General features: G+C 45.3%; 1 protein-coding gene and 1 long non-coding RNA gene across 4 annotated transcripts in view; one reads left to right on the top strand and one right to left on the bottom strand.

The window, feature by feature from the left end:
- Nucleotides 1-18,126, bottom strand: part of LOC122926897 — a 170,731-nt gene that overhangs the window by 103,723 nt on the left and 48,882 nt on the right. For 2 of the 3 annotated variants that reach the window (XM_044278416.1, XM_044278417.1), the window contains 2 exons: nt 3,757-3,841; nt 1,195-1,268 (listed from right to left, as the gene is read on the bottom strand). In XM_044278416.1, coding sequence (XP_044134351.1) covers nt 1,195-1,268; nt 3,757-3,841 — 159 coding nt within the window. Of the gene's footprint in view, nt 1-1,194; nt 1,269-3,756; nt 3,842-15,577; nt 15,606-18,126 lie in introns of those variants that run through there. The other variant, XM_044278418.1, reaches the window with a different exon arrangement.
- Nucleotides 13,952-15,008, top strand: LOC122926898. Its single transcript, XR_006387728.1, has 2 exons — nt 13,952-14,416; nt 14,505-15,008. It is a non-coding gene; the product is annotated as an uncharacterized LOC122926898 (long non-coding RNA).

Genomic DNA, 18,126 nt, shown 5'->3' with positions numbered 1-18,126 from the left:
TCCCCCTCCATGTCACATTTCTCATCCCCCTCCATGTCACATTTCTCATCCCCCTCCATGTCACATTTCTCATCCCCCTCCATGTCACATTTTTCATCGCCCTCCATGTCACATTTCTCATCGCCCTCCATGTCACATTTCTATCGCCCTCCATGTCACATTTCTCATCGCCCTCCATGTCACATTTCTCATCGCCCTCCATGTCCATTCATCGCCCTCATGTCACATTTCTCATCGCCCTCCATGTCACATCACGCCCTCCTTTTTACATCACCCTAACCAAGTTGTGTGTGTGTGGGGGGGGGGGGGGGCGCCAAAATATGTAGCTTCGCTTGTGTGTGCAAAAATCCTTGCACCGGCCCTGCCTTCATGCTAGTAATTGGTGGGACCAAAAGCCCCAACAAGTAACATCTTGGTGCCCATCTTAATTACAGGCCATGAGTGTGTGACAACCATCAGCACAACAAAGTAGTAGTACTTGCTGGAAAGTCCCAGCCTCTTCACTGCCGCTACGTTCTCTTGGCAAGTGCTAATGCCCATTCTTTGTGCTGATCAGAGGGGGCCCATTACCTGGACTCCTACAAATCACACTCTGACGGCCTATCCTAAGAATAGGGTAAAAACATACCCAGCAGGCCCCTTTAAGGCTGGGCATGTCATAGTGGAATGAAGAAAGGGTGATCAAGTCTCAAGTCAATTAATTTCGACTAGAGGAAATCTGCTTATTTTCTGTAATAATTCTCGTTAGGATTACACTGCTGTATTTCTAGTGGGAAATTAAATGTTGAGAATATTTGTTCTGTGCCGTTAATGATGTAATGTTCTAGAATTATTAAAATAACACTCAGTATTGTTACATGGATAAAGGTATAAGATTTACAGAGATAGAACTATAAAATGAATAACTGTACAAAGTACATACACAGTAACACCAGCGTACACAATGCTTGCTCTAGGGTCTGCAGTGCAGGTGCAGGGTTGGGGGTTGTCAAATATATTTGTGTGCCATCTGGTTGGCATTTCACAACAAGAGATGTATTAAGGTCACCATGAGAGATATGAAAGAAAATTTGGCCTCCGGCAGATGCTCATGGTGCACCCAGAAAGAGTGCAGGGACCTCATTACACAGTCTGCTCCCTGCACCTGCTTTACAATCATGACTAATATGGAAGTCCACATTTCTGAACATATACCTTATGTAGTCTGTCCGGAGTTGCGATTATCACTGCTTCTGCAAATTTTTCAAGTTCTGCAGCTTCCCTCCAGTCTGCAGGAAAAGCATTTATTATGTTTGTGTTTTGTTTGTAAAAGGTTTGGTTTGTGCTTTGGTTGTAAAAGTAAAGCGCTGTTCACACCTGCCTTGTTCATTTCCAATGTTTTGCTCCATCATAGTCAAAGGATAGCAGTGCTGGATCCACGGCATGACAGACATCAATGGTGCCTGACAGACCCTACTGGCTATAATTAAGTCTGAATGGTTTCTATCATGATGTCCGCCATTTTACCAGACAAAATAGCTCTACACACTGCGCTACATTGGACTCTTATGGAATCTGCAAATAAGGCCCCAATTTAGATGTGAACGCATCCTAAACCTACTGTCTGCAACAACATAATTAAAGGAGTTGGAGAAGAATGGGGGGTTTGGTAAACCTTCCCCGCTTGGCCGGAGCTGTAAAAGGAAGCTTACTTACCTGCTTCCCGGCACTTGCTCCACGTTCCTTCTCCTTCTGGCATGCGATGCTCCGCTGTGCTCTCTCACTGTAAACATCTGGTTTGACATTGCCGCAGCGAATCACTGGCCACGGTGGTGACTGGATCCCCTTACATCATGACAAATAGTCACATGACACAAGGGGATTCGGTCTCAGCTATTGAGGGAACCACGGGGGAACTTTGAAGGCCAGAAGGAGAAGGGAGCCAGTGTCGGGAAGCAGGTAAGTAAACTTCCTTTCACGGATCTGGCCAAGTTGGTTGGTTTGCCAAAACTCTCCCATTCTTTCACCCATTTAAAGGGGTTGTCCAGATTAATAGAGCAGTACTTACCTTGCAGATCCCCCAACACCGTACTGGTTCTTCCAGCTCCCAGTTCACAGCACATTGCTGCTGCAGCCAATCACAGCCTCTTGGGTACGTTGAAACCGGACAACCCCTTTAAACTCTGTTCACACCTGTTTCAGAGGATCCATGAGGAGCCTCAATCAAGATTCTGTCACATTTGATGAAAAATTAGCGTTGCAGCGCAGTTCATACCATGGTTTACGCAACTGAGCCAAAAACAGTGATACGACCACAACACCTGAATACACTATACAGGGGTGGTCTCATTAGGACAATCAATGTTCTCCTATTGTTAAGACATAAGGACTTTATAGCGGGGGTCTCCCATTTATCGGAAGAGGACAGGCAGTCATTAGGTCTTTCAGGAGCACACCCACAGACTTTAGGATACATGGTGGCTGGCAAAATGTTAAATCATATTGACTAGTGGTACGTCTGAAGATGGACAAATGTCATTAAGATCTCTCAGGATTCGCCTGAATCTAAATGAAAACAGATCCTTCATAGCTGTCATGACTCTGCTATGAGCGGAAGGCATAACACTAGACTGAACAGAGCCTTAAACCAAGAATGTATGGATGAATATGGCTGCCTAGTCTCTGCCGAGTTAAAATGAACTTGGAATCTGACCAAGAAGCATGACTGCTTTCGGCCTCGGGGACAGTAGCTATGAGGCAGGTGAAACTGCATTGCAGCAATCATCTTTGATCAAGAAAGGTAAGGAGCTTAGGTGGTGTGGTCTGTGGATATTGTTCACTCATGTTTCTAAGTGCATTTTGTGAATAAATTCCTCCATCTTGTCCTATATTCTCCCTTTTATGTTCTATAGAGTTTTCATAGTTAAGAAAACATATTGCACTGTGTAGAAATTGTTACACGTCCACACAAACAGCATTACTTGTCCTAACAAGGTGCCCAATATCTCCAACTCCCCTAAATCCCAGCTGCAGCTTCTGTGATGATCCTGGCTGGGATGGAATCCAAGTTATAGCACAATGTTCATTCTACATGTAGCATTACACTGCTTGTTCAGGCAGTGCGAGCTCCGATAGATGGTGCAGAGGCCAATGCAAACTGAATATGTAAGGAATGTTTCCTCCCATTTTCTGTTCTATTCATTATCGGCGAAAAATCACAGAAAATAATGTGCTAACATGCCTGTTTGCTTGACTGCACACAGAGGTGACTAGGAGCAGCACACTATATGTGCAGGGTCTGTTCTCCTGAATGTAGATGCCCAATGGCATAAGTAGGTTTAGAGTGGGACCTGCATGACTGAAACCACCTTGGCGCTGGTAAGCGGGCACAGATGTGTTTTGATCAAAATATATTGTCTGAGAGTCTCAGATTTTATCATATCAGAATGACTGCTGCAGCCAATCACAGGCCTCAGCAGTCACAATAGCGTCACAGAAGTGCACCATTCAAGCCGCTGAGGCCTGCAATTGGGCACGGGAGCAATCTGCTACCTGCTCCTGCAGGGATGACAAGTGGCTGGGAACTGAGAACCAATGGAACCGCACATTTGGTGTGGATTGGACTTTTTATGTCCAGGGGGATAGGGGAGGACCCCAGTTGTCGGCTCCAAGGCCAGACAAACCCTTTAACAAATAAGTAATCATATAATATTAATCTGTAGCAACTGTTTCCACAACAATTCTCATTTCCATAAAACAAAATCCATTTATACATACCATCAAAAAATTTATCTTCATCTATATGATGCATCATCTTAAGGGTTTCTCTGGTACATGATCGAGGATCTGCAACTCCAACAATCTGAGAGAAAAAAATACATAATTGTAGTTTCTAAGGGGTAAATAACAATCGTCTGCTCAATTGAGCAATGTAAAGGGTCCTTAAAAGTGTTTTCCAAGACTTACATACTGGTGAATAGGGATGAGCGAATCAACTTTGGATGAAACATCCGAAGTCGATTCACATAAAACTTTGTTCTAATACTGAAGTTATTGCTTCGCAAAGTCTCGCGAGACTTTGCGTAATAACTTTAGAAATGAATTTGTGATGTAAAAAAACATTTCCCAAACTCGGGTTCGCTTGCAAGAGTTTGGGAAATGGTAGGCCGCCATTGAGTGACTGGTGGAGGTCGTGTCCACAAAATGCCCACCGATCAAGAACAATGCAGTAGCCCCTTCACTACAGTATCTGGTGCAGCAACATCTATAGATGCTTTGTGTGTTGGGTAAACGGAACATGGGTCACGATTTTGGGTCGATCAATACCTCCATACAATGGTAAAAGGCAAGAAAAATACAATCTATGTTCACTGTCTGACAGTTTGCCTGAATGCAATATGTATACTGTGTGGTATATACTACTTCTGTGTTGTACAGCTGCAACATTCTCACCCACTGTGAATACCAAGCATGTCACTCTCATAAACGTATCTGTTAAATCAAAGGAACTTATCACTTCCTCTTTTTCTCTTCCACTTCTTGACATAAGGAACAGTTTAAGGGTGTGTGATATAGCAAAACGCATTAAAGGGGTTGTCCAAGATAATTAAAAAACCCTGGAAAAGTCCTACTTATACTCGGCCCTTCTCCAGCACCGTACTCTGCAGTGCTGGTCCAGGCCTCCTGTCACTGCTTGTTTAAAAACTGTGCATGGTATCGAAACAAAGCCCCAATCACTTCTATGGGTCTGAAAATGTGCCTAGGCCATGTGACCGATGAACATGTCGTCACTGGCCTAGCAAAAGCAGAGAGAAGGCTGTGGCGCTACTGTGAACTGATCAGCAGGGGTCCCGGGTGTTGGACCCCCACTAATCAGATACTGATGACCTATCCAGGGCATAGTTTATTAGTATTCAAGTCTCGGAAAACCCCTTTAAGCTTTGCTGTTTCCAACTCCAAAAGCACTGAGTGAGAGCTACGCAAACAGTGTAGCACAGCAAGCAACGCACTTTCCATAACAGAAATGGCATGCAGGTAAACAATGAAGAGAACGCAGCTCTCGCACTAGCGCCGCAGCCCCTTTAAACAGCGTGGGGGGTGCCGAGAGTAAGACCCCAGCCTATCCTGAGGATATTTCATAAAACCAGAATACCGCATTACAGAAACCGCATAGCTATTTCCATAACTCAGGGTACCACCAGTTAGCTTATATTACTTTATATGCCCTGATTGTTTATGATTTACATTTTTACATTAAATTAAACTACATTAAATTAAATAACATGATTTACTGTATATGATTTACAGATTGTTTGTCCCCGCGTGGGTAATTCTGTATTGTCAACTAACAGAGGGGCCAACCTCTGGGATCCTCATAAACCTTAACATCAGATCGGCTGTGGTCCGACACCTGGCACCGGACCCCAGCCACAGCAATCTGATGTTGATGACTTATCCTGAGGATAGGTCATCAATACCAAAAGCCTGGAAAACCTCTTTATGGGGCCTTTACCCTGCCCGAAGTTCAGGCAAATTATAGCTAACAAGCGTGTAAAGGGCCCCTAAATCATAATTTGGCAGATCATGCTATCTAAACAGCCTCTGCTGTCGGCAAACGATTCTGTATGGGAATAAGCGATGGCATTAGTGATCATTACTGCCCATGCTCTGGAGGAGATCTCTGCATGTAATAGTAGCAGTGTCCTTCACTAATGATCAGGCGACTGTCAGGAACGCTTCCCTCCTAACAATCGCTTGCTACATTGGGCCATGTGAAGGGGCCTTTAGTCACCAGGATAAGCAATCACTGTCCGTTCTTCACAGAGCTACATGGAAACTCTGGAAATAACCAAACATGCTAATTTGATTACTTCTGTCAGCCCCACTCACTGCAAATCCTAATGGATTGTTCTAATTTGTGTCAATAAACCAAGGTTGTTACTTAGCAACACATGCAGGGAGGCCATGGGCGACAACACACTCTCTGCATGACTTCATGGGAACGCACCACAAGTACTTTCACCCATGGCATTTGACAGATAACGATGACCTCCGATTCTAAGAGAAGAAGATGAAAACGATGTGGTAAAGAGAGATCCCTCTTGCAGGAGCATTATGGAACGCTTGATCTGTCTGTAACAAACTGTCCTACATTCATGATCTCTTTATCTAACGAAAACTTTCCCTTCTGGGTTTAAAGGGGTTCTGCAGTTTGTTTAAACTGATGATCTATCCTCTGGATAGATCATCAGCATCTGACCGGCGGGGGTCTCGGGACCCCGCCGATCAGCTGTTTGAGAAGGCAGCGGCGCTCCAGCAGCGCCGCGGTCTTCTGTCTTCTCACTGTTTACCGCTGGCCTAGCGATGTCACAACTAGTATCAACTGGCCTGGGCAGGGTTAAGCTCCATTCAAGTGAACTGAGATTAGCCCCGCCCAGGCCAGTTGATACTAGTCGTGATGTCACTAGGCCAGCGGTAAACAGTGAGAAGGCCGCAGCGGGGGTCCCAGGTGTCGGACCCCCGTCGATCAGATGATGATCTATCCAGATGATAGATCGTCAGTTTAAAAAAACTGCAGAACCCCTTTAACAAGAACATGGCTGAAACCCTATGACACTGTCTCTCCTGCTGCACTCTCTTATAGCGGATTTCATTTTACTCACCCCCCCAGGGCAGCAAACATAGTGGAGGAGACATTTGCTTCTACAGCCCAACTCCACTGCCACCCTCCATTACCCTCACTTCATTTGAAGTACACTCTGTTCTCATCTACTCTCCCTCCAACCCCCAAGTAGTTGTCATTTACCACCCCCCAGGACCAGCTTTCTTGACCACTTTAACACCTGGCTCCTACACTTTCCTTCTGCAGACATCACCACTGTCATCATGACTTTAACATCCCTATTGACACTTGCCACTCAGCCGACACCAAGCTTCTAGTACTTCCTCCTTCGGCCTCCCACAGTGGTCCTCCACTCCCACAGAGATGGTCACACACTGGATTTTATCTACTCACCTTCTCTTCACCGGTCTCTTCTGCAGCTCCCCCGCAGGAACCCCTTAAACATCTTGACTTTCGCTTGCTTTCTCTCTCTCTCTCTTATGACACGCTCTACCATTTGCTCCCTCCAGGACGCAGATGCTGCCACCACTCTGTATAACACCACAATAAGCAGAGGTCGCAATGACGCCTGTAGAAGCATCACAGGCCATTTTACACCCTGGAAAAAGACTCATGCGTATTTTTACACATGGTCTTTTTCTAGTCCGGCCCACATGAAGCCCCGCCCTTCTCCTGAGAAGCCCTGCCCCTCACTGACATCTCTCTCACCAGGAGTAGCTGCAGAGTCTGGACTAAACACTACATTGTGTTTACAAGACCTGTGGTGATGTCACGGTCATGTGATCAGCCGTGTGTGTGGGAGGAGTTAGGGGAACACAGGCTCCGTGTAGGACTGTGCTGGTGGAGAACGCAGAGGTAGGTGCTGTGTATGGCAGCCTCAAGTGAGCGCTATGTATGGCAGCCTCAGGTGGGCGCTTTGTATGGCAGCGTCAGGTGGGCACTGTGTATGGCAGCATCAGGTGGGTGCTGTGTATGGCAGGGTCAGGTGGGCGCTGTGTATGGCAGGGTCAGGTTTGTGCCGTGTATGGCAGGTCAGGTGGGCGCTGTGTATGGCAGCCTCAAGTGGGCACTATGTTGGCAGCCTCAGGTGGGTGCTGTGTATGGCAGCGTCAGGTAGCCGCTGTGTATGGCAGCGTCAGGTAGCCGCTGTGTAAGGCAGCCTCAGGTGGGCGCTGTGTATGGCAGCAGTGGTCTTATGTTTAATGTATGATGTTGGGTAAATGTAAAATTGGCTACATTTGACCTGCAGATGTACAAACTCACTTTTGCAGCAAGGGGGAATCCTGACAGATTCGATCAGATTTGGGGACCTTGGTTATGTACGCAGGGCACTATTTGAGCTTAGGTGCCAGGTTCTGGGACTCCAGGTTGTATGAATGTGTGTGTGAATGGTTGTTGGGTCCTGTACTCGTAAACATGCCATGATGTATTACGGGACTGCTCATTTGTTTAGCAACATTTTGTCATTGACTTATTCTGAGATACTTCTTGTATGAGTGCGGATCTTCAGACTTGTTGTCTGGCTGTCTTCTTTTCTGTATCCCTTTGGGATTTGGAGAAGTTTTGTAAAGTTAAAATGCTTTCTATAAATAAACACAATAAAAAAATAAATTGTTTACATTTATTTCTGCACGGGAGACTAGCAATGGTTTACCTGCAGAAATATCAGCCTCATAATGTTATGTGGGCCTATGCATTATATATATGAATTACCCCAAAATTCGTACTCCTCCTCGGCTAAAAATACTCCTCAAAATTGTTAAAGGGATTCTGTCACCTGGATTTTAGTGACCGAGCTTTTAACATCATCACATCAGTCTGCTCGTTTTGTATTAAAATATACTAGTATTACTACCCTAAGTGTTGTCCTTCGTCTAGAAAATCGCTTTTATTAATATGGTAATTACCTGAGTAAGGTGCCCAAGGGGCGGTCCCTCCGGCCGTTGGAGCCCAGACGCGCCCCTTCTCCTGGAGCCCAGCACCGCCCCACTGCTAATTTATTCACTCTTCATTGCTGGCTGGCGCATGTGCAGTGCGTCTTGTGAAGCCGATTCCAGGCGCTGACATGTGTATCCACGGCGCATGCGCGAGCTTATGGCTCAGTGAACGCATTCCGTGGATACACATGTCAGCACCTGGAATCGGCCTCACAGGACGCACTGCACATGCGCCAGCCGACAATGAGGAGTGAATAAATTAGCAGTGGGGCGGTGCTGGGCTCCAGGAGAAGGGGGCGTCTGGGCTCCAACGGCCGGAGGGACCGCCCCTTGGGCACCTTACTCAGGTAATTACCATATTAATAAAAACGATTTTCTAGACAAAGGACAACACTTAGACCTCTTTCACACGGGCGTCATGTTTTTGGCCCGGATAAGATGCAGGTGTGCAAAACATTGTAATGCGTTTGGCACGCGCGTGAGAAAAAGCGGCATGTTTTGTACCCAAACCCGAACTTCTTCACAGAAGTTTGGGTTTTGGTTAGGTGTTCTGTAGATTGTAACATGGTTATAAGGGAAAATAATAGCATTCTTAATACAGAATTCTAAGTACAATAGGGCTGGAGGGGTTAAAAAATAAATAAAAGATAATTTAACTCACCTTAATCCACTTGTTCGTGCAGCCCGGCTTCTCTTCTGTCTTCTTCTTTGAGGAATAGGACCTTTGGTGACGTCACTGCGCTCATCACATGGTCCATCACATGATCTTTTACCATTGTGATGGATCATGTGGCGGACCATGTGATGAGTGTAGTGACGTCACCACAGGTCCTTTTCCTGTGCACAGCTGAAAAGATGAAGACAGAAAAGAAGTCGGGCTGCGCGAACAAGTGGATTAAGGAGAGTTAAATATATTTTTTCTTTTTTTTTAACCCCTCCAGCCCTATTGTACTATGCACTCTGTATTAAGAATGCTATTATTTTCCCTTATAACCATGTTAGCAACAGTGCGTGAAAATCGCACCGCATCCGCACTTGCTTGCGGATCCTTGCGATTTTCACGCAGCCTCATTCATTTCTATGGGGCCTGCATTGCAGGGGAAATGCACAAAGAGGAGCATGCTGCGATTTTCACGCAACGCACAAGTGATGCGTGAAAATCACCGCTCATCTGCACAGCCCCATAGAAATGAATAGGTTCGGATTCAGTGCGGGTGCAATGCGTTCACCTCACGCATTGCACCCGCGCAAAAATCTCGCCCGTGTGAAAGAGGCCTTAGGGTAGTAACACTAGTATATTTTAATACAAAACGAGCAGACTGATGTGATGATGTTAAAAGCTCTGTCACTAAAATCCAGGTGACAGAATCCTTTTAAGAGGAGTATTTTACTCTTCGCAAAAAAATGTAGTGCGACCTCTGACAATAAGTACAGCTTTGGACTCTGCTGCCCCCCTTACACACAACAAAACCCCAAAAATCAACAGACAACCCTGGCACACCAGCCTGACCAAAAAACTAAAACAAGCTTCCAGGGCTGCAGAGCGGCAATGGAAGAAATCCCATTCTAAGGATCTCTTCACCGCATACAAGCAATCCCTCCTCATTTTCAAATCCCCACTCGCTGATGCAAAACAGGCCTACTTCTCATCTCTCATCTTCCCTGTCCCACAATCCTAAACAACTTTTTAACACTTTCAACTCTCTTCTCCGTCTCCCAACTCCCCCACCCTCACCTCTTATCTCCGCTGAGGACTTTGCAACATACTTCAAACAAAAGATTGGCATCAGAGAAAGCTTCAGTGCACAGTCCCACAGACCCTCTACTCAACTGCTCAGTCCTCTTCTCCCAAAACCAGCTTCTCCACCATTACAAAAGAAAAACTTTCCACCCTACTCTCCAGATCACATCTCACCACCTGCGCACTTGACTCAATCCCATCCTACCTCATCCCTAACCTCACCACAGTGTTTATCCCAGCCCTAACATCTCTTCAACCTATCACTAACCTCTGGTGTCCCTCTGGTGTCCCTCTGGTTTTAAACATGCTACCATTACACCCATCCTCAAAAAGCCTTCACTTGACCCATCTTCTCTGTCCAGTTATCGCCCCATATCACTTCTTCCATATGCCTCAAAGCTACTTAAACAACATGTCCATTCTGAACTGTCCTCTCACCTATCCGTCTGCTTCCTCTTTGACCGACTATAATCTGGCTTCCGACCCCACCACTAAACTGAAACTGCCCTTACCAAAGTCACCAACGACCTGCTAACAGCCAAAACCAAATAACATTACTCTGTCCTCCTCCTCCTTGACCTGTCCTCTGCCTTTGACACTGTTGACCATTCTCTTCTGTTACAAACTCTCACATCTCTTGCCATCACTAACCTGGCCCTCTCCTGGATCACATAATACCTCACAGACCGGACATTTAGCGTCTCCCACTCTCACACCACCTCCTCGTCTCAATCCCTCTCTGTTGGTGTCCCACAAGACTCTGTCCTAGGACCCCTGCTCTTCTCTATCTACCCCCTTAGCCTGGGACAGCTCACAGAGTCCCATGGCTTTCAGTATCACTTTTAGGCTACATGCACACGACCGTGCCGTTTTTTGCGGTCCGCAAACCGCAGATCCGCAAAAAATGGAAGCCGCCCGTGTGCCTTCTGCAATTTGCGGAACGCAAAGGGCGGCCATTGATATAACTGCCTGTTCTTGTCCGTTTTGCAGACAAGAATAGGACATGTTACATTTTTTTGTGGGGCCCCGGAACGGAGCAACGGATGCGGACAGCACACGGAGTGCTGTCCGCATCTTTTGCGGCCCCATTGAAGTGAATGGGTCCGCATCCGAGCCGCCAAAACGGCGGCTCGGATGCGGACCCAAACAACGGCCGTGTGCATGAGGCCTTATGCTGAAGTCACACAAATCTACCTTTCTGGTCCAGACATCACCACCTCACTATCCAGAATCCTACAATGCCTATTTTCCATATCCTCCTTCTCCTCTCGCTTTTGTTAAAATCACCCTAAATTAGGGCATTTTAGATACACTCTGGTGTTCCAGATCAATGTACCCCCCCCCAGGGGTTAATATCCACGCGTGGCTGAGAGACTGGACACTGACACAGAAGTTGGTCAAAGCAATCTCTAACTTTATTACATGGACTAAGCGTTTATGAATCTTCAGAAGAGGGCAGTCCTCTCTGAGGCTAAAACATTGTTTCATTGGTCAAAAAGTAAAAAGTGATAAGAGAAACAGAGATAACACTTCAACATCTGCGCAGTGAGTACCACTTTGGAATGTGAACTAATGTAAACATCTGGTTACCATCGCCATTTTGTAATGGAGTTTATTCTAACAAGAATACTGCCTACGTCATATGTGACACTTTAAAGAGGTGCTTCTCTATAGGCAGTGAATAATATATACATATCATCAAGCCATATGATTGGCTTACGCATTCCACCTGTTCATGCATAAGGCAATGCCTGACACTCTATGGAACACATGTAAAAGATGAGAAATCAGACACTTCCCACAGCACAGCTCTTTGCCCCCCTCTCTCTCCTTTCCAGTCTTGAAACAAAGAGGGGGGTGGGTGGGCACTTGGAAGTAGAAAAAGTTAACTCATTACAATCCTAGATTTACAAAATATAGAATAAAATTCACCCATCTTTAACACTTTCTTAAACTTAACATGGATAAAACAGAATTTATCATCTTTCCCCCATCTTGCGCAACTCCCCAACAGACCTATTTATCACGATCAATGGTTGCATACTCTCTCCAGTCAATCACGTCCACTGCCTTGGAGTGACCTTGGATTCTGCCCTCTCCTTCAGACCGCACATCCAAGCCCTTTCCACCACCTGCCGCCTCCAACTCAAAAATATCTCTCACATGCGTGCATTCCTCAACCATGAGTCTGCAAAAATGCTTGTACATGTCCTCATCATCTCCCGCCTAGACTAATGCAACATCCTCCTCTGTGGCCTTCCATCTAGCACTCTCGCACCCCTCCAATCTATCCTCAACCCTGCTGCCCGACTAATCCACCTCTCCCCTTGTTACTCCTCTGCCTCTCCCTTCACTGGCTCACCATTGCCCAGCAAATTGAGTTCAAAATTCTAAGAAATACGGTACATACAAAGCCGTACACAACCTGTCCATACACATCTGAGCTACTTTCCCGATACATCCCCACACGCACTCTCCGATACTCACAAGACCTCCTTCTCTCCTCTTATCACCTCTTCCCACAATCGCCTCCAAGATTTCTCCCGTGCATCCCCTACACTCTGGAACTCGCTACCCCAACACATCAGACTCTCGCCTACAGTGGAATCCTTCAAAAGACACCTAAAAACTCACCTCTTCAGACAAGCCTACAACCCTGTGACCCTGCTGCTACTATACAGTCATGACCAACTTTACCCTCACCTACTGTATGTTTCCTCCATACCTTGTAGATTGTAAGCCCTCACGGGCAGGGCCCTTTCTCCTTCTGTACTAGTTTGTAACTCGTCTTGTTTATGCCTAGTGCAATAGTCTGTATTTTTTTATGTATACTCCTTATCATATTGTACAGCGCCATGGAATGAAAGGTGCTTTAATAATAAATAATAATAATAATTTTACCTCAATAAACACTTAAGGTGTTAGAGAAATGACAAGGCTGAAAGCAAAGGTATAAGAATAGAGGGAGGTCTATAGAATTTGGAATGGATATTTTTGAATTTCTGAATTTGTTTTTCTTCTCACACTAATGATCCAGGATGCTGAGCTATGTGGAGCTCTTTAGTAGCGGGCTAACAATATGGTGGACTTGGCTCTCCCTGTGTGTGACTACAATATGTCCAGAACAAGGTGGTCACCAGTGATTTAGAGGGTTCCATCCGTCTATGTTCCCTGAGGTTGCATGGAATTTGTTTTATGCTAAGTGAACTAATATATCTTTATTCATACTTTCGCAAAACTGACTAGATATTTTTGCATTTCCCTTTTCTTTTTATAGATCCCACAAAATGGTTCCCTCCCAGGGGTGTAGCTATAGGTGAAACTGGGGGGCCCAAACTCAGAAGGGGCCCACCGAGGAGGAGGAGGACTAAGAGATTTTATCGTCAGGGCCCCCTCAACAGTATTATAAAATTACATCAGATACAGAGACTTCGTAGAAAACAGACAGAGCGGCTGTCGGGCCTGGTTTGAGAAAGTGATTTTACTAGGAACAGGAGTGGGGGGTTGCAAAATTTGCTGCGGGGCCCAGTCATTTCTAGTTAAGCCACTGTTCCCTCCACTACACTATATTAGGTTAGAAGACATTCTGAAGGTTGCAAAAGCACAACCACAAAAAAAAAAAAAAAAAACTTCCAGGCTTGGTGAGCACATTGTGTAAATCACACAGACCATGCGGTTCTGTACAAGTGCGGACGAGGGAGCTCTTGTACTGTGTATCTTTGCTTTTACAACATCAGATGTTATGTAAACCGCCTCGTAGATGAGAAAACCCAAACGAAAAACAAGCACCCTCTAAAATTAAAACCTGAGCTCTTGCCAATGCCGTTTTCTTTTTATCCACAACCTTAGGTCTCTGTCTATAGTGGTATTTTTTTACCATCTAAAGATAAAGGCATAGTGATTGATGATGGGGAGACGCCCAAGTATTGCTCTCTCCAGAAATACACATTGTTCCTTTTATAAAAAAAAAAAAAAGTCTAGCGAGAAGGGACTGGCTGCAGTCTCAGACTGGTTCCAGCCAGATAAGTCCCTGCTTTATTTTTTATTTTTTTGTCTTATCTGATATTGAATCACTCTTGCCTTGTTTGTCTAAAAGGAACCAGGAAGACGTTTTTCTAATCAACAGAAAATAACCTTGTACGGCTCATAAATCTTTTTGTTTTTTGGGTTTATGCCCACAACGCAGCAAAGGATATTGCATCATGTTTCTTTTTTTCGCTCCTAGCTAGCAACAGAGAACTCTGAGAGCTTCATATCCCTCCCACTAGCTGATGACAGAGTTGAAGCAGGATCCATTACAGCTCAGGAGACAGGCACGTACTCAAGAAAGCACATTGGAAAATTCAAGAAGACTCTGCATATCCAGGGGACGAGAGAGGACGCAAGGTGCAACTTTTGCAGAAGACTATTTTTAAGATTATTTTGTCTTTTTTAAATTTTTTAAATTTTTTGTGGATTTATTTGAAAAGAAAAGTGAAGAGATCATTCTATTGCTTTTTTTATGTTTTTTTTTAAATGCTTCTATTACTTTTTTAATCTACCAAGACCAAAAGCGAACAATTCTTATGCTTTCTGTCAAGGACTTGAATGATATTGGGCCACGTGTTTGGAAAGGTGATTTTGTTTATTCATTTTTGTTTTTACGTGCAATGTATTTTCTGTAACTTGCCAATATTATATCATTTTATTATTTACAGTGATTGTTTTAATAAATGGCTTTCACATCGAATTATATATTATTTTGTACTTAATATATAGGACACTGGTATGAATAGGTTAATATATTAGGGTAGATAATTCAGCATAAGACATTGGCAAAAAAAATGAACAACATTTTTTTTACATTTGATTTGAATTTCTGAGAAATTTACACAAAGATGTAAAAGCCTGCAAACGCTCTAATAGGGAAGGAATGTGATCTAAGTGACTTTGATCATAAATTGATTGCGGGTGTCAGACAGGGTGGTTTTAGGGTCTGAAAAAAGCTGATCTCCAAGAATTTTTACGTAAATGTGTTTCAGGTTTACAGAAAATCACCAAACAATAGTCATCCAATGAGAGTCAGCTCTGTGGTGAAAATGCCATGTAAATGAGGTCAGAGTAAAATGGGCATTCTAGTGGCATTATATCGAATAACCATGTCCTACAGCATTGGTGGGCAGGGGAGCAACTCTGCATGTCCAAACTTGAGGTGCATGGGCTACAAAAAGTCTGGGTCCCAGTCAATTATGGGTGAGGACGAAAGGTTACAGTGGGCAGAGGTTCATTAAAACTGGGAAGATGAGATATCTTCCTTACCCTTCAGCCAGTGGTGGTCATGATTTGGTATAGATCACACAAATCCATGGATCCATCCTGCCTTGTGTCAATGGTTAAGGCTATTGGTGGTGGCGTGCTGGTGTGGGAAATGTTTTACCCTTTGCACATATTGGGCTCCTTGATACGACTTGTACATCATTTACATGGTCAGTATTGTGTGACGATCTTCTATGTCATAAAGCACTGATCCCACAAACATGGTAATGAATTCAGTGCACCCCCAGTGATTCCAGGTCACCAATACAGCACCTTTGGGATGTAAGAGATGCAGAGATCTGCAGCATGGGTGCACAGAAACTGTGTGATGCTTTCGTATCAACACGGACACTTCTATCACCTTCAGCAGTCCAGGTTGTCCTGTTCATAAAATGGGCTAATATTGAATACCACATCATTTATTACCATCTCACCAGACCCTACTATGAAGAAAACAAATGTAAATTGTAGGTCACTGGTTGGAAGGTGTTCAACACCATGGCCTCAGATATTACGTGGAGTGAATGAGTCCCTCTGTGATCTAGCTTGTGGCACTGGCTGTACATCAGAGAGCTGAGATTCATAGCTTGGCTACCTACTGGAAACCACCAGTATCTATGGCTCATGCACAAAAAAACTAGAAAGAGGAACATAAAACCTGAACCTGACCAATGGAATAATGTAAAATGGTCCAAGTTGTCTTTCCTACATACAGCCACCCACAGTGACCCAACGGGGGGCTGCATAAGATACACATATGGAAAGAAGAGTGATAGGTTTTTATTACATATCTATAGAAAATGTGAGATAATAGTACATGTATCTATCTCATATCTATCCATCCATCGCATATCTATATATCTATTATATATCTATATCTGTCTATACGCTGCCTGCATCTGTATATCTATCTATCTGTATATAGGTCTATCGGTCTGTCTGTCTATATCTACTATCTATACCATACATCTATCTAAGGCTACTTTCACACTAGCGTTCGTCGGTCCGCTCGTGAGCTCTGTTTGAAGGAGCTCACGAGCGGACCCGAACGCAGCCGTCCAGCCCTGATGCAGTCTGAATGGAGCGGATCCGCTCAGACTGCATCAGTCTGGCGGCGTTCAGCCTCCGCTCCGCTCGCCTCCGCACGGACAGGCGGACAGCTAAACGCTGCTTGCCGCGTTCAGCTGTCCGCCTGGCCGTGCGGAGGCGAGCGGATCCGTTCAGACTTACAATGTAAGGCTACTTTCACACTAGCGTTCGGGCGGATCCGTTCTGAACGGATCCGCTCATAATAATGCAGACGGAGGCTCCGTTCAGAACGGATCCGTCTGCATTTATATTAGCAAAAAAAAGCTAAGTGTGAAAATAGCCTGGGACGGATCCGTCCAGACTTTCAATGTAAAGTCAATGGGGGACGGATCCGCTTGAAGATTGAGCCACATTGTGGCATCTTCAAACGGATCCGTCCCCATTGACTTACATTGAAAGTCTGGACGGATCCGCACGGATCCGCACGCCTCCGAACGGCCAGGCGGACACCCGAACGCTGCAAGCAGCGTTCAGCTGTCCGCCTGTCCGTGCGGAGGCGAGCGGAGCGGAGGCTGAACGCCGCCAGACTGATGCAGTCTGAGCGGATCCGCCTCCATTCAGACTGCATCAGGGCTGGACGGCTGCGTTCGGGTCCGCTCGTGAGCTCCTTCAAACGGAGCTCACGAACGGAAACCCGAACGCTAGTGTGAAAGTAGCCTAAGTCAATGGGAACGGATCCGCTTGAAGATGTCACCCTATGGCTCAATCTTCAAGCGGATCCGTCCCCCATTGACTTTACATTGAAAGTCTGAACGGATCCGCTCAGGCTGCTTTCACACTTAGAATTTTTTCTAAGTTATTAATGCAGACGGATCCGTACTGAACGGAGCCTCCGTCTGCATTAATATGATCGGATCCGTTCAGAACGGATCCGATCAAGCGCAAGTGTGAAAGTAGCCTAATCTTATCTATCTGTCTATTATCTATCTATGTATCTATCATCTATCTTTGTATCTATCAACACACACGGTAGACAATAGTGTGTAGTTACATGTTATCTGAGGTGGCGGCACGTCACGTGAGCGCAGAGCCCACTATGGAGAACACATCATCATGCAGACATACAGAGAGTGGCAGGGGCGCTGCGGGTCTGTGGTATGGAGCTGCAGGGACACTGTGCGCCGCTGCATGGTGCCCTGTCAGGTGCCATATGTTAGAGTTATCCCCCCCAGAAGCAATGCTTCTGCATTTGGCTGTTTCCGTCATTCTCACAGATTCTGGATGTAGCGGCACTGCACATGCTCGACTGCGTTATTCGGCTCCTCCTTACCACGGTCGTGCGGCTGGGTTTGAGCAGGAATGTATTCCCCCATTATAGGGATCATAGTAGTCAGACTCCCACCCATGTAACATTCATCACCTAGTCAGTGGAAGGGTAATACATGTTTGCGGCCAGAAGACCCCTTTAAAAGAAATAGGACTCATATTTTCCTGACTGTTGGGAAACACACGCAGTACAGTAG

The sequence above is a fragment of the Bufo gargarizans genome, chromosome 2 (assembly GCF_014858855.1).
Source record: "Bufo gargarizans isolate SCDJY-AF-19 chromosome 2, ASM1485885v1, whole genome shotgun sequence".
Lineage (NCBI taxonomy): Eukaryota > Metazoa > Chordata > Amphibia > Anura > Bufonidae > Bufo > Bufo gargarizans.
This window is presented reverse-complemented; position numbering and strand designations above follow the sequence as displayed.